Genomic DNA, 22,128 nt, shown 5'->3' on the forward strand with positions numbered 1-22,128 from the left:
GATCCCATGCCCAGGCAAAAATGGTTTTGTAGGTAATAGGAAGGGATTCTGATGCAGAACTAGAAGCAGATTTCAGATTTTACCTTCTTAATGATTTCAGTGGGGAGTTAGGGGTGTAAAGATAGTACTCATTACGTTGTGGTTTGTATGTTTAGGATAAGACTTCACACTGAGTCTTTTTACGCACTCAAGGATTTATATTTTATCTCTTCCTATAATTGCCTCCAGACTACTCCTTTCGGGGCTGTAGAACAGCAATAGATATTATCAACGCGAGGAAATTTCAGTTCTTAAAAGAGACACGGATTTTTTTTCCACTGCCATAGCTGTGAACTGTAGACTGCTAGAGCTGAATATCAAGTAGGTTTCGGGTTTTGGGGTGTTTCTCAGCCTGGGTTTGCAGCAGGTGGGAAGAAGTATTATAGCAGGACCTTAAACCTGGGAAGAGGCAGTGAACTCTATGTGTCCCTGGCAGTTATCGTAAGTAGCACCTGCAGCAGCGTGGCAGAGTGTGCTGGAAAACATTCTTTATTCTCATATAGCCATGAAATGCCTCTGTAGTTTGAGGCAGAATCAGTGGAATTACAGAAACGTGCATTTAGCTGAGAAGAATGAGATAATAACAATTAAGAAAAAAACCCACTTGCTGATAATTCTCTACAAGTGCAGCATGAAAGGAAAAGATTTAATTCCCATTGTAGCTCAACTGATTTCTTCTGGTGCAGAACAGTGTGCTGTTAGGGTAGATGCAGAGGCAGCCAGAACCTCCATGTGAATTAGTTAAGCTTTCTCTGCTTCTTTGGATTAAGAGGGGCATTTCAAACAGGATTTTAAAATTAGGAGACTGCTCAGTTTCCACAGGATAGGCCTTTATAGGTATTTGTTGACCGTTTTTCTCTGTGTCTTTGTGAATTGTGTTTGAAAACCTAAGACAATAAATTCAGAGTACAGCACATACAGATGCTCAGTCACTGTGATGATGGAAAGGTTTATGTCAAATAAAAGCAGTTGCTCATAACTTTCTGGGAAGATGGACAGAGAAAGATTGTTCTAAAATTGCAGCTTCTTCTAAAAGAAACACACAGGGGTACCCAAGTGCATCATTACTTGTGTTGTGGTATTGTTGTGGTAAGAGTCACACAAACATAAAACAAAAAGATAATCCTTCTACCTGCTCCTGCTTTCTTTTCCAAGTAAAAACATACCAAATACTTCCTAAAGCAGCAAGCAGTGCTGTTGCATAGATTATAGGGTCGAAGCAGGTTTCATTCTCTGAAGTAAAAAGAGCTTAGAATCCTGGCTAATGAAATCCGCAATTAGTTAAGGGACAGTCACGTTCATTTTCTCATTCAAAATTCAATCCTTTTCCATTAAAATTACAACCATAAACTGCATGGTCTATTTTAGATGATAATCTGTAAATAAGGACTGGCTAATGGCATTTTTGTTGATGGAAGTTAGCACAGTGTATTTGAGGATACGATTCAAAGTCAAATGATTTCCCTCTTACAATTAATTCAGCATCACAGTGGTGCAAAAATATGCCGGTGTTATCAGCCGGTCCAGCATTCCTCATCAATTAAAGGATTGCTCATACAGCTCTTGCAGCACATCATAAAGCCTTTGTTCCCAGCTGATCAAAGCACCACTTCACAGTGATCAGATGCTGTCAACAAGCAGAGATCCTCAGGGCACTTGTGGCTGTTCCTTCTTGCTTCTCTTCAGCAGGGAGCATTTGTGGCTCCAATTGTGTCAGCAAGAGGCACAGCTGGTTTTGCTCAGAGAATACAATTACATTCTAAATGTCTGGCAACAAAGGCATTAAAAAGAAAGAACTGCATTCAGAGGCTTCTGGAATTGAGGAGCTGATAGCTGTCCTAGCACTCTGCACACTCTGGTGTAGCAGAGGAGCTACAAATTTAACACCTTGGAAGGTTTCTGATGAGCTTCCAGCCAGCACACTTCAGACCACCAGCCCTGTGGCTAAGTGGTGCTCCTGCTGATGTCCTTCCCCACGCTGCTTCAAAGGTAGGAGTGCAGGATAATGGAGGCCTACCCCAACAGAGAGGGGGCAGCTTTCTCAGTGGTGACAAATGCCTGCTGGTGGAATGGGCGACTCGTGTTTCAGTTCATAGGTAGTTAAATCCGTGGTTCTGAAGCTTTCTCTAATGGACAACAGTAGGAAAAGATCAAAAGATCCACAACTGTTCCTCAGTATGGCTCGACTGAGTTAATGCATCTGTGATCATTTTCTGTTATTTTTTTTTTTTCTAGCCCTGTGTCAGAACCATTTTTTTACTGAAAGAACTGGAGAAATCTCCAGCCCTGACTATCCGGCACCTTATCCCCCACTCAGCACCTGCAGCTACAACATCCAGGTAGAAGATGGCTTCCTGATCACTCTGGAATTCGTGGAGACCTTTGATGTGGAGACACACCCAGAGGTGCTGTGCCCCTATGACGTCCTTAAGGTAAGGTGAGGCTCTCACAGCCTTTGTGAGACAAGCCCAGCTCTTTTACTCCATCTTTCTCAGTCTGTGTCTTGCTCTGTCCATTTCAAGTTTTGTCTCTCTCTGTATCTCTCCTCATTCGTTTTTCTTCTCATCCCTTCAGTTTTATTGTTCTGTTCTCTCAGCACCTTTCTCCTTTGGGAAATTCACCCAAAACACAAATGCAAGCTCACATGTCTGTGATGACTTCAAAGATTTTGGATCATCATAACTTCTGCCCCCATCACAGACCAGTGATAGCAGGGAACTCAGTTAAATTGTTTCCATCCAGTTTGCTTATTGATAAGACGGATCCAATGATCACTTCCCAGGAATTCTGTAGCATTTAGGATGCTTGGAGAAAAGGCCCTCTGTGAGTTACTGGAGTGGCGAGCCATCACTCTAACCAGCTGCCTTTCTTTTGTGTGCTTTGCAAGAAAGGGCTAGTGAAGTTCAGGGAGTCATTGAATTAAAATCATTTTGTTCTTCAATGAGCCTCGTGGGGGAAGGAGTAAAGACAGTTTGTTTATCTTCTCCATTTTAGATTAAAACACCCAAAAAGCAATTTGGCCCATTCTGTGGGAAGACTTTGCCTGCAAAAATTGAGACACAAACTAGTGCTGTGAATATAACTTTCATAACTGATGCCTCGGGAGCACACACTGGATGGAAGATGAAGTACATGGCAGCAGGTGGGTAAGAGACCTCTGTGCAGTTCTCAAGTCCCAGCTACTTTGGGATCTTCATTCTGGAAAGGCATGAATAGTGCCTGAATAATCATGATTTGAAGCAGTAGTTTCATACTTAGTTTTTGGTAGTGTATCTATTGAACAATGTATCCACTAAGTAGTTTACTTCTGAAGTAAAGTTTTAAGAGAATCCCAGAATTCCTGCTGGCCTTACAGTTAACCTCTAGTTTAGGCATATGATTTTATTTTAAGGAATAAGCTTCCTAACCAATGAAAAGTTAAGAGATGTGTGTGTAGGCAACACGTACTGGGCCAACCCTGTCTGCGTAGCCTGCCTCTGGACAGGTTGCTGCACACTTTTGATGTGAGAACATCACGGTCAGTTCACGTTTTTTTTCTCTGTTCTCAGTAATTTTAAATCTGTGTGTGAGTGAAACAGCGCAGAGAAAGAGCAGAGAGAGCGTTGGCATCGTCCCCACGCCCTCCCCAAGGGCCTTGAGCGGTAAATAGCAAAACCACTTTAAGGGGAATACTGTGTGCTCTGATTCTCTGCAGGTTTGCCATGCCCCAGTCCTGAAGCACCACCTCATGGTCACATAGCACCAGTGCAAGCGCAGTACACTCAGGGCGACCGCTATGCTCTCTCTTGTGACGTCGGATACGTGCTGCTTGAAGTAGGTGAACCGCGGCAGTCAGCCCTATTGGACGTGATTTCTTAGGGGTTAAACCTTTTCTCATTAACAATTTCTGGTGCTCACATAGAATCATAGAATCATAGAATCATAGAATATCCTGAGTTGGAAGGGACCCTTAAGGATCATCAAGTCCAACTCTCGACACCGCACAGGTCTACCCAAAAGTTCAGACCATGTGCCTAAGTTCACAGTCCAATCTCTTCTTAAATTCAGACAGGCTCGGTGCAGTGACCACTTCCCTGGGGAGCCTGTTCCAGTGTGCAACCACCCTCTCTGTGAAGAACCCCCTCCTGACGTCCAGCCTAAATTTCCCCTGCCTCAACTTAACCCCGTTCCCGCGGGTCCTGTCACTGGTGTTAATGGAGAAAAGGTCTCCTGCCTCTTGACAACCCCTTACGAGGAAGTTGTAGACTGCGATGAGGTCTCCCCTCAGCCTCCTCTTCTCCAGGCTGAACAGGCCCAGTGACCTCAGCCGTTCCTTGTACGTCTTCCCCTCCAGGCCTTTCACCATCTTCGTAGCCCTCCTCTGGACACTTTCCAACAGTTTCATGTCCTTTTTATACTGTGGTGCCCAGAACTGCACACAGTACTCGAGGTGAGGCCGCACCAGCGCAGAGTAGAGCGGGACAATCACCTCCCTTGACCTACTAGCGATGCCGTTCTTGATGCACCCCAGGATACGATTGGCCCTCCTGGCTGCCAGGGCACACTGCTGGCTCATATTCAACTTGCTGTCTACCACGACCCCCAGATCCCTCTCTTCTAGGCTGCTCTCCAGCGTCTCATCGCCCAGTCTGTACATGCAGCCAGGGTTTCCCCGTCCCAGGTGCAGGACCCGGCACTTGCTCTTATTGAACTTCATGCGGTTGGTGATCGCCCACATACTACAGTTATGAGGCATACTCAGTACACTGAATTTGTCAGCAATTGCCCTGTCTTTGACATCATCCCCAAAGACCTGTGTCTCCGTGTTTGCCTGTGTGCATGTTTGCTGATGTTGATTGATCACTGCTGCTTAGAGATTTGCATCTAATTACATTGGAAGAATAGAGTGATTTTACAAAAGATTTCATGAGAGCAGCGCAGTGAGAATTTCTTGTTGTCTTTCATTTGTTATTTCATCTCTCCAGGGAAGTTAAAACTAGGATACTTGGTCATTCCTGCTGAATGCAGCATTTCACACTTGGTTCTTAATAGCATTGTGCTTCCCAGCAGGCAGTTTTGGAAGATGCTTTAGGCTGTGTATGCGTACAGCAAAATTTTACAATCACAGTTAAGTGGCTGTGTTTTCAGGGAAGCACACGGACTTATTTCAACAATTATTTTATAATCTGTCTGGTTTGGTAGTTCTACAAATTTACTGTTTATGTAGAAACAGAACACAGCTAAACTGATATGCCAGTTAGTGTTCATCAGGAAATGGATAAGAAATATGGATGTGTGTGGAAATAGATAAACACAGGCTGTGGTCCGTATTGTCCTTGAAATGCGCTGACTGGTTCTGTGTGCTGTCATTACAGGAGACAAGGCAGCTCTAAGTGGTAGAACTGCTACCTACAGCAAATGCAAATTAGCCTCAAATTTCTAGATAGGGTAACTGTCCCTCTCATTAACAGCCATCCGCTATGGGCTTTATTAGCACATTGAAGAGATTAATGAGGTCGGTGTAGGAACGACTTACTTTTCTCATTCAGAAAGTAGTGCAGCAGAGCAGTTGTAAAGACGTTTTAAGCAAATAAAAATCTAGTTACTGTGTTTTTGCCTTATGAGTGAGCAAAGAAATGTGTAACTGGTGCTGTTTTTTCTCTAATTAACACTGTTAATTTGATGTGAAAGTAATACGACCTTTTATTTCCATTCACGCTTCTTGGAGAATGAAAATGTTGTGATGTCTTTTATAGCGGAATGCCAAAAGAATGCTTCTTGGAACAAACCAATGGCAAAGTGCATCAGTAAGTCAGTGCTAATATTTGTGAATTGGAAAATTTCTGTGTAAATACTGGTTATAAGAAATAACAGAAGAAATACATTTCTTCTGCTTGGTAACTGTTCCTTTCTTGTCCAAGTGCATTTTGGATTTGTAAGTTAGATGATGTTTCAATTTCTACCATTCTTTAAAATCTCTGAAAAATAATGGTGGTTATTTCAAAATAAATAAATACGATGGTCCTTTGAAATACCTGCACCATCTTCCAGCAATTTTATATAACAACATCAATTTTAAGAATTATCATTGGAGAAAAACAACTAAAGTACTTGTACTCATAGGGATTTATCTTTATTTTAGTTAGTACGTGTTCCGTAGTAGATGCATTAGTTTCCTCTGTGTATGTTGTATGTTGTGAGAGCTGCGCAGTCACAGCTTGTCTCATACACGGGGTTGCAGATTTTCTGAGAAAACCACAGCCTCTACCAAAACCTTTACAGCTCCTAGTACTCAACCATGGTGTTATTAATGTCTGTCTTCCTGCCTAATTCTGAGCACATAATCTTCACCAGGATTTCTGTTCTTGGATACCTTGAAGAAAGAGGCCTTTTCCTGAATGAAATGTTGAAATCCTGCTTGGTTAGGTTGACGTTGAGCCGACTAGCTTTTGTTGTTTTTTTGTTTGCTTGTTTGTTTTTGTTTTAATACATACGTTTTTGAATTGCTTTAGTTGTTGACTGTGGTCAGCCTGAGGAGATGGACAATGGTGCCTTCACATACCTTACGGGGCCTGAGAAGACCACCTACAATGCTGAAATTCAGTACCACTGTGAAACCCCCTTCTATGTCATGAAGGCTAACAGTAACGGTAGGTCATAAACACCAGCTTGAAAATGGTTCCTGGTTCTCTTGGTATGAAGAGGGAACACTGACTTACATAGACATACCTGTGAAAGTCAGCAGGACCTTTCCAAAACATGGTGCAAAGGCTGAAAACTTTGGGAAATGTTATTTGTCTCTTTAAGGACTTGTACGTAAGAGTACTGCAATGTCCCCAGGTGGGCTCAATTCAGTAACAGTTGGGAGCTTAACACATTTTTATCATTCCCCAGTTAGTGGCATTACGTGCTTGCGTAGTAGTGAAGGCTTCAGGAGTATTAGATCCTGAGAACAGCCAGAGGGGAAGTACGTGCTGTAGTCACTTTCTGATGAGTGCAGTAAACATGAAGGAGCCCTAAAACACGATGACATTCTGCAGCCATTGTCCGACACTTCTGAATTGCTTGAGAACTATGCCCAGCTATTTTATGCACTTGGTTTTGTTTTCTCTGAGATGCAGGTAAATATACATGCAGTGACGACGGATTCTGGAAGAACTCCAAAGGAGAAATAACACTGCCTGTCTGTGAACCAGGTAATGCAGGGATGTATTACCATTGTTGGAATTAGCAGTTACAGAAGAATCATAAAGCTGTCAGCTAGCACTTACTGCTGTTGGTACACAGTCATGCTTTGTTACAGGGATGCGAGGTAGACTATACATAGGTCTACGCTGAAGGAAGCAGCTTGTTTTTGATGTAACACGTCTAAGTGCATCATGTTGGAACTCAAAAATTCTTGTGAAGAGGCTAAACTCTATCCTAAACTCCTAACCTCTAGCCTAGTGACCTACAGATGCTGGGCTCTAATGAAGTTACTCAGCTAAGTTTTTCCATTGTTTATGTACCCAGCTAAGTAATAGATGTCATAACACACATATCTTATAGTTTAAGTACCTTTAAGTTGATGAGGCACTTTATTTTAGAATGTTCGTTTTAAAAATCAGACGACCGTCTTTATGTTACTACGATTTTCCAAAACGGCAAGTGCAGTAATAGCTCCTTCAGCAGGGAGGAACAATAAACTAAAACTGTTCCAATAATGACATAGTGTGACTGGCACTCCTCATAGTTATCCATACCGAACTTATATTTTCCTGTTAAATTGTTCACTGTTTTTAACAAATATTGGTCTTACCAGAGGTTCTCTACTTCTGCTGGTATTGGAGATTAATGCCAGAAACTCTGTAGTTCAGTTCCCCCTGAAGAGAGTAAAAAGCTGAACCATTTACTCCAGTTCCATTCTGAAGATTGCAGTTTCATAACTAAATAAATTCTTGTTTTTCAATTGCTTGGAATTGTTTCTGACAGGAAAATTGAACCAGTCTCCAGAATTATTTGAGAGGGGGAAAAAGCCACTGAATACCCTTAATGCAGAATATGTTTTGTTTGTTTGTTTTTAGATGCTCAAACTGCTAAATTAGTTACTCTGTAAAATTACTCAAGATACAAAAATGAGTTTTGGGAGAAACACTTTGCAATATAAAAGCCTAATTGTTCTTATCTTTTAGATTAGAATGTCCATATATTCCAATTACCTTAATTTACATTTAGAACAAATGCATCGAGATCTCTACGCCCAAATTCTTAAGCAAAACTGTCTCTCTTGATTATAGAACTTTTCCAAAGGCTGTATGTTCTACTGACTAATGAAAATTGTATGCTAAATCAAACATTCATTTGGAAGCAATTTTACTATTCAGAATAATCTAGGAATTACATCTAGAATCATTAACTTAATTTTACCCATACCAGCATAATGAATCAATGTCCACATCTTTAAATGTTAACATTTATTGCTGCATTCTTTGTTTTTGCAGTTTGTGGAGTGCGGAGAAGTGGAACTGTGGAACGTATATATGGAGGAAGGAGAGCCAAGCCTGGAGAATTTCCTTGGCAAGTGATGTTAATTACTGAGCATGGAGGTTTAGGAGGTGGTTCGCTTCTGTACGACAGCTGGGTTTTAACAGCTGCTCACGTTGTAGTTGAACAGAGAAACCCCTCAGATTTGAGGATTAAACTGGGGATTTTGAACAAACGTTCAGATCACTATGAAGAAGCCTGGGCAGAAAAAATTTTTATTCATGAAGGTTACAAAAATGATCCTGTTAATTTTGATAATGATATTGCCTTGATTAAACTGAAACATAAAGTCCCCATCAGTACCAATATCACACCCATTTGTTTACCAGGAAAAGAAGAAAGATTTCAAATGAAAGCAAATTATATGGTAGCTGTATCGGGTTGGGGAAAGACTGAGACTAGGAGCTCTTCCGTTGTACTGCTGTACACCGAGTTGATAGTTATCAGTCAGAAAGAGTGTACAGATGCATATGCAAATAAATCATTTAATGGAAAACCTCTCATGGTAACAGAAAACATGCTGTGTGCTGGAGCTGAGGGAGGGGGCAGAGATGCATGTAGTGGGGACAGTGGAGGACCACTGGTGTTCTTAGATGCTCAAACCAAAAAATGGTTTGTTGTTGGCATTGTGTCCTGGGCTTTAGACTGTGCTGTTTCAGGGCAGTATGGGGTCTATACAAGAGTAACCAATTACATCCCTTGGATTGAAAGCATCATTTCAAATAATTCTTAATTGTCAGTTAAGTGAAGTTACACCAGCTCTTCACTGTTACTTGGGTTACAGTACTAGCTAGAATATTTATGTACTTGAAAAGCACCACTACATCTTTAAATGTTTAACTTTGTTATTGAGTTAACTGTTGTTTACATATAATATAAAAACAAATGCTTGAGTATCCAAACATTTTTCATCTTTGTATTTTCTTAGGGGCTGTTAAAAGATCTTTAGTCTATGACAGTTTTGTAATTTCAAGAAACTTAAGACTTGTGTTGCTCTTTAAAAATACAGTTAACAAAATAATTTTGTTTTCTTTCAAATAGCATTGTGGATTCTTGTAGGACTGCAGCATTACCAGCTAGCATTTGAATGAACACCCGTCCACTGACAGCATGCGGAGCATCAAGGTATTTTAAACCACCCCCTAGCGTATAGAGGTAGTTGAAGGATGCCAGTAGTACCAGCAGCCCCCGAGTTGGAGAGCACATGTATAGTGCTCTCTGCTTCAGAGAGACCCCACCGGCTCTGTAAGTAACTGCTGTATTAAGCATAGGTACAGCTGTGCAACTCTTGCCTTAAAGGGCTTCCTGTTGTCAGCTGCAAAACCTGTTTCTCTGAACATAGCTTTCACCTTTGAACATAGAATTTCAGTACAGCATCAGCTGACAAGGTTGTCAGAACTAACTGGAAGCAGTTACACATTGTCTACAGTAACTCTTTTACTAAGTGTGCCCAAATGGCATATCCCCTTACACTCATCTAGAATTCCTGTTTCTTTTATATCACATTCTTTTGTTAGTTATACTATCATAGAAAGTGAAATACTGAAAATTAAATCTCTTTAAAAAAAGACTCCAAACACTTCAATATAATAGCAATAGCATTTTATTTACTCACTTATAAATACTAGAGTTTGCAAAGCAGTTAGAAAATATTACTAAAACTTGAAAAGTCTTCTAAAACTTTCAGAGATTTTGTTTGAGGGTCAGGGAAGGCTAAGATTATTCGCAAAGACTTAATGCTGCCAACCCATTTGCTAAAACCTAGACCTGGACTTAAACAAGTTAAACAAAATTAAAGCCATGCTAATCACAAAAACTTACCATACAGTTCCTTGCAGGGCTGTCACAGTTAGTCTTTGGAGGTCCAAGAATACCATTTTTAAGTGTTACTCAGCAGAAGTAGCTGGTAATAGTGCAAGTGCTAAAATGCAAAATTCACAATGGTACAGAGTTTGGAGATTATTCTGACTTAAGTGCAGAAAAAAAAAAAAAAAAAAAAAAAGATCTAAGCAACTTTTTGCAGTGGGATATGAACAACAAGCCCGGGACTAATTTTCAGCCTGAGTGTTTGCCAACCCCCCTTTAAAATGTACATTGAGACCTAGATGATTTAATACTGCAATTCGAGTGGAAAACTAAGAGTAGTGCAGTTTTCTAAGAGTAGTGCAGTTTTATCAGCTGTTTAGCTGGTCTATTCACAACTAGAGGTCTATTCACAAACCTCAGTATAATATTCAGTAATTGAGATATAACTTGAAAACCTAAAGAGGTTAAAAACCTGAGTAAATCCATACTCAGAATAGCTATATAGCTACAGCGCAGCAGTACACTGTATAAGAATATGGATCAATCTTCAGTAGGCTTCAAGTGCAAGTAGGTTAAACAGTTCCTCAAGCTCCTGCCACCCGTGGAAATAATTTTCCAACAATTTCCCCTGAAACATCCTGCTCTTTGTTAAGAATCTGCTTCTTGTTGGCGCTTTTGCACTTGTAGTAAACATTGTTTTCCAGATAAGACTTCTGACAAAATCCACATACATTCATCTAATGCTTTATTCAGCTGGGAAGTCTTTTCTGTGACTAGTTTTAAAAATGAATTTAGAGCTTTCTTCTTAGCTAGATGTGTTGCAGAACCCTACTTCCCATCAAGGGGGCTGGTCTAAAAATACAGGTTAAAAGCCTGCATCCCCAAAGGAGATGCCACAGACAGAAATACAGCTGACAGTGTTTGTCCCCCCTCCAGACTTCTCATGAACCCCCCCACACGCCAACTCCTGAAAAAATAACTTTCCTTGGTATAGATGCAATCTGGAGGGAACTGCTTACCATTCTAGGTGCAGACACCCAAACTTGTGGGAACTGGATTTTAGATATATACGCATCACTGAACAATGCAAAAATACAATGGCTTAAGGTTGGGTGTCAGGTATCGATACGTGATGAGTGGTGGCTCCGTTTGACTTGTCAACTTTTAGAGCATGCTTATCTGAAACAAACCGAATTACTGCAAAAAAAAAAAACTTTACAGAAGTTCATCTCAAAAGAGTAAAATTAATTAACTGCTATGAATTCTTTGCATTCAGGGCTGCAAAACAAAGACACATATTACTTAAATCAGTTTTATTTAAGAATTTCCTACAGTGACAAATCTTATAAAAAGCATCCAAACACGAAACTGCAGCAAACAGCATTCTTATGGATATCTTACACAGTGGAGCTTCCACCCTGAAGAGGCACACTGAGCTCGCTAGTGATCTCTGCTGCATGAGCTACTGCAAAGCACACCACAAGCTCAATGTTCTCATCGCAAACCCCATCATCTTCAATTCACATTACCACACTTACAAATCATTAACAGAAAAAAAACACACACCATACAGCATTCACAGCAGTTGACATAAGGGAAAAAAAATACAAATATTCGTTTCACATAAACACATTCAACTAATTGATTAACTAGGTATAAAACCCACTTAAAGTCTTCCACATGTGGATGTCCTTTGAATGCAATAAACACTCGTACTTTATTTGCTATCATTGCTCTCTGCACACTCTCTCACCAAAGCCACAGGATTGAGAGACATCTCGCCAAGTAAAATAAAATCCCATAATGCACCACCAGGTCTCTGCATGCGCTCTCTCCTTTATCTCGCACATACCAGCCCTCTCATGCCTCGGCACCACCATCAATCCCACACAAGGTTTCAAAAGTTCAAACAGCCTTCTGGTTCCATCTCACAGCCTTGCGTTCATAGCGTTGATACGACTCCATGAAATAAAGAGTAGCGGATAAAAATGGAACACCCACCGTCTAAGACGCAGCATGTGCAGTGTGATGAAGTATTCTTGGATGAGAAAGCATGTAGACAGAAGTATTCCTAAGGCAGAATATTTACAGCACTGCTTTCAATGAAGTGCTTCTTCCATACACATTTGAAATGAGATGAACTGCGGAGATTAAATGAAGCCTTCATATCGTACTTTAGTATGGAGGGGAGACAGTGTTAAAAAAAAAAAACAAAACAACAAAACAACCAACAAACAAAACAGAAAAACGACACTGTGTTCTCCAGTTGGGGCACTTGGAGATTCTTATGGTGGGAGCAAATTAAAAACAAGAGGGAGAGAATGCTGTTTCTGACCAATGGTTTCCATTTTGAACATGCAAAGAATTCAGGTAGCCGGGAAACAAGGGATAAAGTACTACAGGAGAAACCTTTCCTATTGATTGTAGTGTTAGTTTACCTATCAGGCAAACAGCAGTCCACTTCCAAACATTCAGTATTCCAACAAGTTAAGTAACAAAATTTATAAAATTCCTTTTACCTTTCTTCTTCTTCTTTTTTTTTTTTTTTTACAAAAGAAAAATGTCAAAAATACTGCTGAATATACTGCACATTGAACAAACTGATTTGGAAAACTTTAGTATATATGTAATTTACAGTATACTTACCATGAGTTAGAAAAATTTGACTTCCCACCATAGAGTCAGTATCAGAGCCCACTGCGTCTACATTCCCCAGCCTGACGATTTGGAATCCATGCTTGAACCAAAGCCTCCGTTAAACCCACTGCTGGAGCCCGCGTTCGAGGCCGAGCCCCAGCCTATTGCCGCTCCCGAGTTGGAACCGCCGTAAGAGTTATTTCCTGAACTAAACCCCTGGTTCTGCTCCCGCTGCATGTTGCCTTGAGGCTGGTTGTTTCCCGACGGCCCTGACTGGTTCTGCTGGCTGGCCAGCATGCCCATCATTCCCCAGCTGCTCTGCAGGGCTGCCTGCGCTGCTGCCATCATGGCAGGGTTGATGCTAAAGGCTCCGAAGTTCATTCCCCCACCCATGTTACTGCCCTGGTTGTTACCCAGCCCTCCCCCGCCTCCCCTGCTGTTGCCAAACCCCCCCTGATTCCCAAAGCCTCCCGGATTACCACCAAATCTTCCACCTCTCTCTAACTGTCTATTGCTATTGTGCTTAGGTTCAGCATTGGATATATGTACGCTGATTCCTTTAATGATCAAGTCCTCTCCACAAAGAGATTGGGCAACCTATAAGAAATAAGGGATTAATTAAATATAGGTTATTCTTTTTGATTTAAAAAACTATCAGCAGTATAAGACAAAAAAAGCCCACAAGATTCTGAGCAGATATTTAACCTGCAAAAGAAGTGTACGTATACTTAATCCAATTTGAGGTGTTTTATCTTCACACTTGCTACTGCACTAAGTGCAGAGTACAATCAGTCTGTCCAAAAGCATCTGAGTAACCCTACATAATGCCGTAGATCAAGTCAAGCTAACGCCACTGGAATTAATGAGGCAGTGGACAAGTGTTTCATGTGGCATTCCAGATACAAACACACTATCAAGCTGAAACACAGGTTGCCTGAATTTGAGGTTAAAATATTTTAACTTACCTGATCATCTGCAAACGTAACAAAAGCAAAAGCTCGGAAGGGTTTAGGAATGAAGACATCTACCACTTCTCCATACTGAGCAAAGAACTGCCGGAGATCATCTGCTGTCATGTCATCAGTGCAGCGCCCAACGAACACTTTTCTGCTGCGCAAAGGTTCGTCAGGACTTTGCTGAAGAGAATTGAACAGAGCAATTAACAAACCTCACAATTACTCGAGAATTGAGCAACTTTCCCATAAGGGCCCCTTTTAATCTAGCCTGTCCTACAGACTGACAAGGAAGTTTGGAAGTTTAAGACTTAAGACGTTCTGTTCAGAGAGAGAACCTGGTACACTCTGCACCCTGGTGCAGATCAACTGTTGCTACCTTTGTTTCTAGTTAAGGACAGTGACAAAGCCATTGCAGGACAGGTCATTCTGCTGTATGCAACTGTGTATACACACAGGAAATACACAAACAGAAGCTTTGGATTTGGTTCTCAATTCAACAAAAGACTCATTCTGACCTTTCCTAAGTTGTACATTCTGCCTCCTTTATTCTCCATTTATTCACACAGCAGACAAGTTAAGCAGGTCCTGCTCAATGGTAAAACATGTTATTTTCAGGTTTCTATCCGTACTCAGTTCCCTGATGTAACTATTTCCCCAACACTGCTTTTCACTCCCTGTCCACCCACGTCCTCATTATTTTCTTTCCCTACTCTCACCTGTCCTGTCTATTCACAGACTCAAAAGTCACATCCAAGAAGGGATGGTTAATCTGTTCATCTGCTCACTTAACACAGTTGCTAAAAAAAAAAAAAGTGTACTTGTGAACGTTTGATAAAATAAAATTGGCAACATGAAAGTACCTTCGAATTGGGAAGCTTACAGTCACACCATCTTCCATCTATCATGTGTCGCTGAGACATTACTTTCACCTGGGTTTCATAATCCGTAAACCGAACAAAACCAAAACCTTTTGAGTGACCAGTTTTAATATCCTTCTTAACCTAAGATTAAAAAAAAAAAAAAAAAAAAGCAGACTTTTAAAAAGAACACAGTAGTGTGCTTGTATTTGTGACATAACAGTCAAACTATTTATGAGTCATCTCCTCTATCACCCTTGATACTAAGATCACCAGGAAAGAGTACATACAAAGTTTTGATTACCCCCTTGCATGCAAAGCATCACAGAATGTTGGGGACCCTGAAAGAATATCTAGTCCAATCCCCCTACCTGTTCCTAGTGAACTAACTCTAAAGCTCTGTAGTCTCAGCAGAGGCCTGTGATGCCTACAACTTTAAATTTATTCCAGTTGCTTTGAGCCCAAATATTAGCATACTAAAACAACATAACCCAGAACAGGATACAAATATTTTGTAGCATTGCAACGGCATTGCCAAATGTTCTGTTTGAGCAGTGCAACTGCCAAAGGGGTAAACAGGCATGGCTGCACAAAAGGCTTTTTTGTTACATGGCTGTAACAAAAGGTACAGAACATAAAGAACAAACTGAGTGTCCCGGGGTCAGGTGAGATCCCCCCTTTTGTGAGAATAAAAATATCCCGCATGAAAAGAGAAGACAAGAAAACTGCAGCAAGCTTGTCTTGTGCTAACAAAGTAGTGCTAACACAGGAGTAGCCACCTGCTTGGAACGTGCTGTTCCTGAATGAGTTTATTAAAAAGTTCTGTTTGAAAGTTTATCAGGCTTGTAAACGCTCCCATCACAACAATCTCCAGTTCCTTAACAGATACGTATAAACACACACATATTTAGCTGCAACAATTAATAACTAATATAAATTGAAGAGCTCATAAAAAACCCTGTACCATTAAGTCCACCTGCATGAATTACCACTTCCAAAGACTTCTGTCTCTGTACCTACGCAAGCCTGCAGCTACAAAGCTCATGGAACAAAACACCGCCTAGGAACAGACACGCTGCTTCAGATCTGCTCTGAAATTACATGACTCCATTTCTTTCCACTGGCTTCATCTGAGGACTCCTTTCTGAATAACATCCCTCCTTTCTTGAACTGCAAAAGGATTTTACCTGCACCATGAGAACTTCTCCAAACGTACTGAAGTATTCCTTTAAGTCTTGCTCAGTGGTTTTCCAGGGTAAACCTAGGACTATCAAATCTGAAGTCTTCTGTACTGCTCGTTTTACTTTCACGGCTGACGATGCATCTGTTTCATCCATTTTTCTCTTATTATCTGAATATAAAGATGTTCATTAGAAAGCATCCTCCTAAGTCTGGAAATTGCTTCCGCTAATTATGAACAGCACGGTATAAAACCATAGACTACAATGAGAAAAAGCAGGCTAGATAAACAAGTGCTTGCTGCTGGTGCTTATTATGATGATCCATAGCCAACTGTCTGCAAGTATTAGGAGAGAAAAAAAAAAAAAGAACAGTCTACATTTAATTCCTCCTCAAAAATGTAACCTGAGTTTGTGTTATTTTACTAAAGTACCATCTAGTAACACTGAGAGTCCTACAAGGACATGGACAAGTCAAGTGTTTGAAACAAGAACTTTAAAATAAATTTTTGGAGGGAATGTATGTGCATGTATCAGGCTGCTCTTCTCCTGAGCATCTTTCAAAAAGTACCTTTGACCAAATCATGGCTTGAAGAGAGGCCCTACCTGTGAGTAACACAGCAGTCTTCAGAAAGTCTGTATTAGACTGCAAACTCTTTCAAAGATAATGCAAAACTTTGTTACGATAGTGCCTCTCCAGCTAGAGAATTAAGAAGACTACTGCACATGTGAAAACTCAGTGGAGTCAACTTTACTCTGCAGGACAGACACGTGATTAAAGTCACGGCACTTCTGTAAATCAGGTTTCAAAGCAGCCGCTGCCATGTTACATTAGCAGCAGCGCACGTGGACCTCTTCACTACAACCGTACGCTCGCCCCAAAGCCTGAAGGAGCACTGACAAACCTTTGGGGTAATTAACGACATAGACCAGGTTCCCCCAGCCCGCCTCCGGGGCGTGCAGGATCCCCTCGACCAGCCGGACGCCCCTCATGCACTGCGACACCGGGTTCCTGTAGCGCAGCCCGCAGGCCCCGGGGAACTGTGCCGTGACGGTGGACAGCAGCACGGTGCCGTCGTCCTCCGAGGGGATCTCGATGGGCTCGTCGTTCTCATCCTCCGTCACCCGGATATACTCCGACATCTTCGCGGGGACTCACTGCGGCGTGCAAAGGGGGGGGGGGAAGAGCCATAAGCGACCGCCCTCAGCGTCCCGTGGCGCTCCCCGTTCTGCCCTCACGGTGCCACCCCCCCCGTGTTTCCCACAGGACGCCCTCAGCCCCCGCTCTCGGCCTCGGCCCCGCCGTACCCAGGCCCCACAGCGGCGGCTGCCGGGGCCCGGCGAAACTTCCCCAAGGCCCGGGGCCGGGCCCAGCCGCCGGGGAAGGGCTGAGGGGAGCCCCCGAGCCCTCCAGCGCCCCGCCTGCCGGCAGCCTCGAAGCGAGGGGACCCCCGAGCGCTCGCTGCCGCTCACCGGGCACGAAGGGAGCGGCGTCTCCGGGAGCCCTGTGCCGCGCAGCGCCCCGCCGCCCTCCGCTGCCGCCGCACAAAATGGCGGCCGCGGCCCCCCTCAGAGGCCGGGCCGGGCCGCGGGGCGAACCACCCGCAGCACCGGGGGGGGGAAGAGGGGGAGAGAAACAGCGCGGCGGGGGCACGCCTGGCTGCGGGGAGCGCTACGGGACCGGGGCTGCGGCTCGGCTCGGCTCCATCCGAAACGGCAGACAACGGAGCCAGGGCGGCGGCAACAAACGGAGAAGGGGCGGCTGCCGGTAGTGCTGCCCCTCCCCGCGAGGCACCGGTGGTACGGCCCGGGCCGCGCCTGCGTCGCGCGCGGGGCTACGGGAAGGGGCGGCGGCCGCCTCAGAGCCCCCTCACAGCCCCCATGGCGGCCGGGCCACCCCCCTGAGGCGCCCTCCTGCCCGCCCTGTGAGGAGCTGCGTTAGCCAGGCCGGCCGGCGGCAGCTCGGTTCCGTGCTCAGAATTCGTTAATCAATCCCCCCAGGTGATTTGTTCTCGCCTCCCTCCCCCGGACGGGGGAAGCGGTGGGGTCAGAGCGGCGTCCTGCTATGGCCTGAGGTAAAATAGTTTTTAGGAGTGGTGGGAGTTTGTAAAGAAAGGTGTAGGAGTTTTAACGCTGTCCTTTAGTACTTAAGGTTTGCCATAGCACGACTTAGTGCCAGACAGAATCTCCTCGCTTAATGAAGAGGCTCAGCAGTTAAACCTCAATATACAAACTATCAAATTTAGGAACTCCAATGGCCAAGGCACACTCAAGCCACTTTTCTGACACTTATAAAAGCCGTGAGAAGAGCCAGCTGCGCGTTTTCCCAAGCTGCAGTCACAGCTGCCAGCTAGGCTGCAGGGCTGACCCTGATCTGCTCCATACAGGTGGTGCAGAACAGCCACCTGAGAGAGAAAGGTGCCAGGAACGTGGTGATTGCCACCTGGCCTGGTTCCTTTTATAAGACTGATCTGCTTTTGGTACCATAATCGTCAAGATAAACTCCACAGTTGTGTACTTCACAGCGATAACACCGTAAAGCTATAAATCGGTAGCTATTCTACAGTTCTAAATACTTTATGTCTGGATAATTGCCATTTCACATCTCCAAGTTATTTTATTCTGATACTTAACTAAATAAGCATATCTGGTCCATTAATCAGTCACATTAGTTGCAAGTTACAGCAGAGACATCTGTAACACAACCCGTTCCTGCTTCAAGATACGAATGGGAAGCCACCCAGGGTGGTTGGTGGCAGGATTGTGAAGTCCTGCCTGCCATCACCATCGGGTGAGAGAAGAGTGTACTGCAGGGCTTACTCCAACCAGCTCAGCTCTGGGACCTAACCAGTGGGCTACGCCATGCCACCTTTATGAAAATAATTCCACCACCACCTTACACCTCCTGGCTTCCCACCTGGTCCCTTGTGCCACTCCTCCAGTCCACATGTGGGGTATGTGACCTTCCTTGCGTTGCTCCTAAAAAATAGAAATAAGAAATCTTATTGGTAAAGATAGAGACCCTACTGCTAAGAAAGGCTAATCCAGTCCCTTGCATCAATCTATACAGAACTCCTGAGTATTTCAGATTCCCACTGAAGATTTCTTGGAAAAGTAGGCTGCAGCACCACTGAAACCTAGCTCATCTATGCCCTCGTTACCTTAGTCTCAGCCTTATTTAATTACCCTTTCCCACTAGAGTTCTAAGAGGACTTGACAATACACAGACTAGCAAGATAAGCTTGTGCTCCACCTAAGCAGGAGAAATTCCTACATTTTCTGGCTATCCACAATACACATCCCAAACCCAGTTCTGGTGCTGCCAAGTCAGCACGGAGGCAGCCGGCGTTGTTTGAACACGTTGTGAGGACTGAGTGTAATTGCAGCATGTCAACATTACCTACTGCACTATTTCAAGTCAAAGCTATAGTTTAGCAATCATGCTATTTGAAGAGGTTGTCATGGCATTCAGCCAAAGTGACCTCTATCTAACAAATCATCTGGTGGTAATTTCATTAATGAGCAGAATAAGCATCAACTCTGAACTAGATTCTGTGCAGGCAGGAGCCTGGAGAGAGCAATGAGCTCGATGCAGCTTGCTGCCTGTAAAACAGGCAGGGGAAGGAGGGTAATTACTCACAGAGACTGTTGCCTCTGGAGCTTGTTCCTCAGTTTTTGCTACAAACAAGCTTAAAATTAAACAAATGTGACTATCCATTTACTGTAAAAACTGGGATTCTTACAGTGCTTTCCTTCTGTTGCTTAGCTTTATGATTAGATTTAAGTTAAGCAATTAGCAGTAGTATTGCTCTTGAAGTAACTACACCAGTGGGCATGCAGCTAGTTAATTCACCAGTTCTCTCACACTGGCAATTCACAGTGCCCATGGGTGCAGACAAATGCAATACCGTGGTACTCGCCATCATGTATATTGAGTTAAGTGTGCCCACAGGCACAAAACAAAATGCAATACAATAACTATTTGCTGCTCTAGGTTAAGCGTGCTCATGGGTACAAGCAAACTGAGTGTAATGATCAGCTGTTCACTCTCCCCAAAGCACTCGGGGTGGAACATCAATGGGCATCTAAATATAACCTCATGATAAAAGGAAGAGACAAACCAACAAAACGGGTACTGATAAACAGGGAGTGCTCGGGCCTATTTCTAATTTTAGTTAGATCAGTAAAAAAAGATTTGAATAATGATGGCTTATCAGTGCAGTCAGAACCTAGCTTGGCTTTGCCAATAGTTTATAAGCTGCATCTCTCACCCTTACTCAGTGGGAATCTCTTCTTCACATCAAGTGTCTCCTGCTTTGCTCTGAGTGGAAGGATGATGATCACATTTACGCCTCTCCGGGCACAAAACAAGCATTCTCTGCAGAAAAGTCTGAGCAACTTAGAAACATTGCATTCTCTGTGATGGTTCTCATTCTACATACGTTTAGTGAGAAAAAAAGAAAGAGAGCTATATTGTCACTATCCCAAGGACATGCCTGTAAGCAGCCTGCATCCTTTAATCAGCCTTCCCCTGCTCCTTCATAAGCAGTGTCCTCTCTGCCACGTGCACCAAGTAGAGCCCACCCTGGATGTAGTAACCGAAAGGAGCAGGTCACCCTTCGGTTACGTATTTCTTTTTGTCATTTAAAGCCATTTGAGCCTCCAGTTAAACAGGCTGTATATCACAGATACCATTCCCCTGAAGGAACAGGATCAGTAGTATTTCATTTTCCTAGCTACAGTTGAAAATCCGTTCACACACATGCAAAAGAGAGAGCAGTGTTTTACAATACTGATCTTCCTTGGAAAAAGCTGTCACCACAAGGACATTTGCAATAATTACTTCCTCCCTTCCCCAGAAATGCCTACCGTAAGTAGAACTTTCCACACACAAACAAAGGAGAATGAAATAAACATATGGAATAAAAGCAATCAAGAACGTTAACTGTGAGCTCCCCAGTACGGATTATCCATCTCACCAGAACTTTTTTTTTTTGTCTCTCCAAGCAGAGAACACACAGAGCCATACCTTACAGAGCCATAAGCACACCAGTCCCAGCCCCTGCTACCAGGCTGCTGATGTTCTTCCTCCTCTCCAGCTCCCAGCAGGCAGGAACAGTCCCACCATCACAAACCCACTGTGGTGGTGTTAAATCACTCCCTGTCCCTGAGGGGTTGTTAAAACGTGAAAGTGTTCGTTAGTCTTCACTTTTTTTTCTTTAAGCCTTAAATGCTGAACCCAATCTCACATCAGCTTTGCAGTAGTTTTACAAAGGAGATCACAAACATTATTCAACTCAGTTCATTTGCAAGTTATCAATGTAAAAATTTACTAATACCTAGCTGCCTAAAACAACTACTTACAGAAAGGCTTCTGTTAAACAAAACAAGCAGCTTCCGCCCATGTAAAGTACCTGGAAAGATCACTTAGTCCATTGTTCTCACAGCAACGCTCCTCCTAATCCCTTTAGTTAAAGCAGCTTCTGAGACTTCATTACAGTGCCTGACACATTTCAGGCAATTTTTCCCATGATCCTAAAAAGCCATGATTTCAATTACCTCAATTTTAATGGTTTAGTCCTGTTCCTTAAAGGGGCAGGGTTTCCTCCTTCCTTATTTTATGTCCTTATTTACTTAACTCTTCCAAAACTGATTAAAACTGATTTTTTTTTTTTTTTTTTAAGCACACAGCAAATGCAATTGAAGTCAGATTTTTTTTTTATATGCTTAACTCTTGTAGAGACCTAGAAGGACTCAGTGCCCATCAGCCTGGGTCCTTTCAGCACTAGTAGTAGTTTTGAAAGAAAGAAAGAAAAACAAAACAAAACAACAACAAAAAAAACCACCACCACCACCACCAAAAAAAAAAAAAAAAAAAAAAAAAACCCTTTGTCCATATTTCCCTAACTGAAACCCTACGTAGAGTCACTGCTGTGTCTTGTTTTACCACCAGACTTTGAGTGTTAGTGGAGGAAGAAACAATCCGAATAGGCAGTGAAGGTATCTGAGAGAGGGGCTGACTAGATCGATGTGGTTGTGTCTTGGAAGCAGCTGGGATCGGCCACCCAGGTGTGGTGGCACCCCATGGCATACAGAGGGGTGCACCTGGCTGGGAGCTCTGTGAGGGAGGAAAATCACTGTGTGGTAGTTGGG

The 22,128-nt window shown here is 43.0% G+C and overlaps 2 protein-coding genes across 21 annotated transcripts in view; one reads left to right on the forward strand and one right to left on the reverse strand.

The window, feature by feature from the left end:
* The window catches only part of MASP2 (MBL associated serine protease 2), a 36,851-nt gene extending 23,443 nt beyond the window's left edge, over positions 1-13,408 (forward strand). For 9 of the 17 annotated variants that reach the window (XM_084494881.1, XM_084494887.1, XM_084494874.1 and 6 more), the window contains 7 exons: positions 2,275-2,471; positions 3,034-3,181; positions 3,734-3,852; positions 5,747-5,825; positions 6,531-6,668; positions 7,134-7,214; positions 8,499-9,443. In XM_084494881.1, the coding sequence (XP_084351007.1) occupies positions 2,275-2,471; positions 3,034-3,181; positions 3,734-3,852; positions 5,747-5,825; positions 6,531-6,668; positions 7,134-7,214; positions 8,499-9,274 (1,538 nt within the window). In that variant the 3' untranslated portion in view covers positions 9,275-9,443. Of the gene's footprint in view, positions 1-2,274; positions 2,472-3,033; positions 3,182-3,733; positions 3,853-5,746; positions 5,826-6,530; positions 6,669-7,133; positions 7,215-8,498; positions 9,444-9,582 lie in introns of those variants that run through there. The other 8 variants (XM_084494875.1, XM_084494877.1, XM_084494878.1 and 5 more) reach the window with 4 other exon arrangements.
* Positions 11,646-21,115, reverse strand: TARDBP (TAR DNA binding protein). Of its 4 annotated transcripts, none has more exons than XR_014685204.1 (7): positions 17,449-17,691; positions 16,881-17,133; positions 15,985-16,148; positions 14,801-14,941; positions 13,950-14,120; positions 12,994-13,581; positions 11,646-12,520 (listed from the first exon to the last, which is right to left on the reverse strand). XR_014685204.1 is itself a non-coding variant. In XM_084494890.1 (7 exons), exons 3-7 carry the CDS (start codon positions 17,116-17,118, stop codon positions 13,051-13,053), a joined length of 1,245 nt encoding a protein of 414 aa, XP_084351016.1. In that variant the 5' UTR covers positions 17,119-17,133; positions 18,893-18,954; positions 21,005-21,115; the 3' UTR covers positions 12,522-13,050. The 4 variants fall into 4 exon arrangements, 2 of the variants coding, with proteins under 2 accessions (XP_084351016.1, XP_084351015.1); XR_014685205.1 differs by having other exon boundaries at positions 11,646-12,488; positions 17,449-17,690; XM_084494890.1 differs by lacking the exons at positions 11,646-12,520; positions 17,449-17,691 and adding exons at positions 18,893-18,954; positions 21,005-21,115 and having other exon boundaries at positions 12,522-13,581.
* Between the last annotated feature and the right edge of the window lie 1,013 nt (positions 21,116-22,128).

The sequence above is a fragment of the Aythya ferina genome (assembly GCF_964211825.1).
Source record: "Aythya ferina genome assembly, chromosome: 21".
NCBI lineage: Eukaryota > Metazoa > Chordata > Aves > Anseriformes > Anatidae > Aythya > Aythya ferina.

Coding starts and splice junctions, on each gene's coding strand:
- TARDBP (XM_084494890.1), bottom strand. CDS start 17,118: ATGTCGGAGTATATCCGGGTGACGGAGGATGAGAACGACGAGCCCATC. Junction 14,942..15,984: donor GAGAAGTTCTCATGGTGCAG/GTAAAATCCTTT, acceptor TTTTAATCTTAG/GTTAAGAAGGATATTAAAAC. Junction 14,121..14,800: donor GTAAGCTTCCCAATTCGAAG/GTACTTTCATGT, acceptor AATTCTCTTCAG/CAAAGTCCTGACGAACCTTT.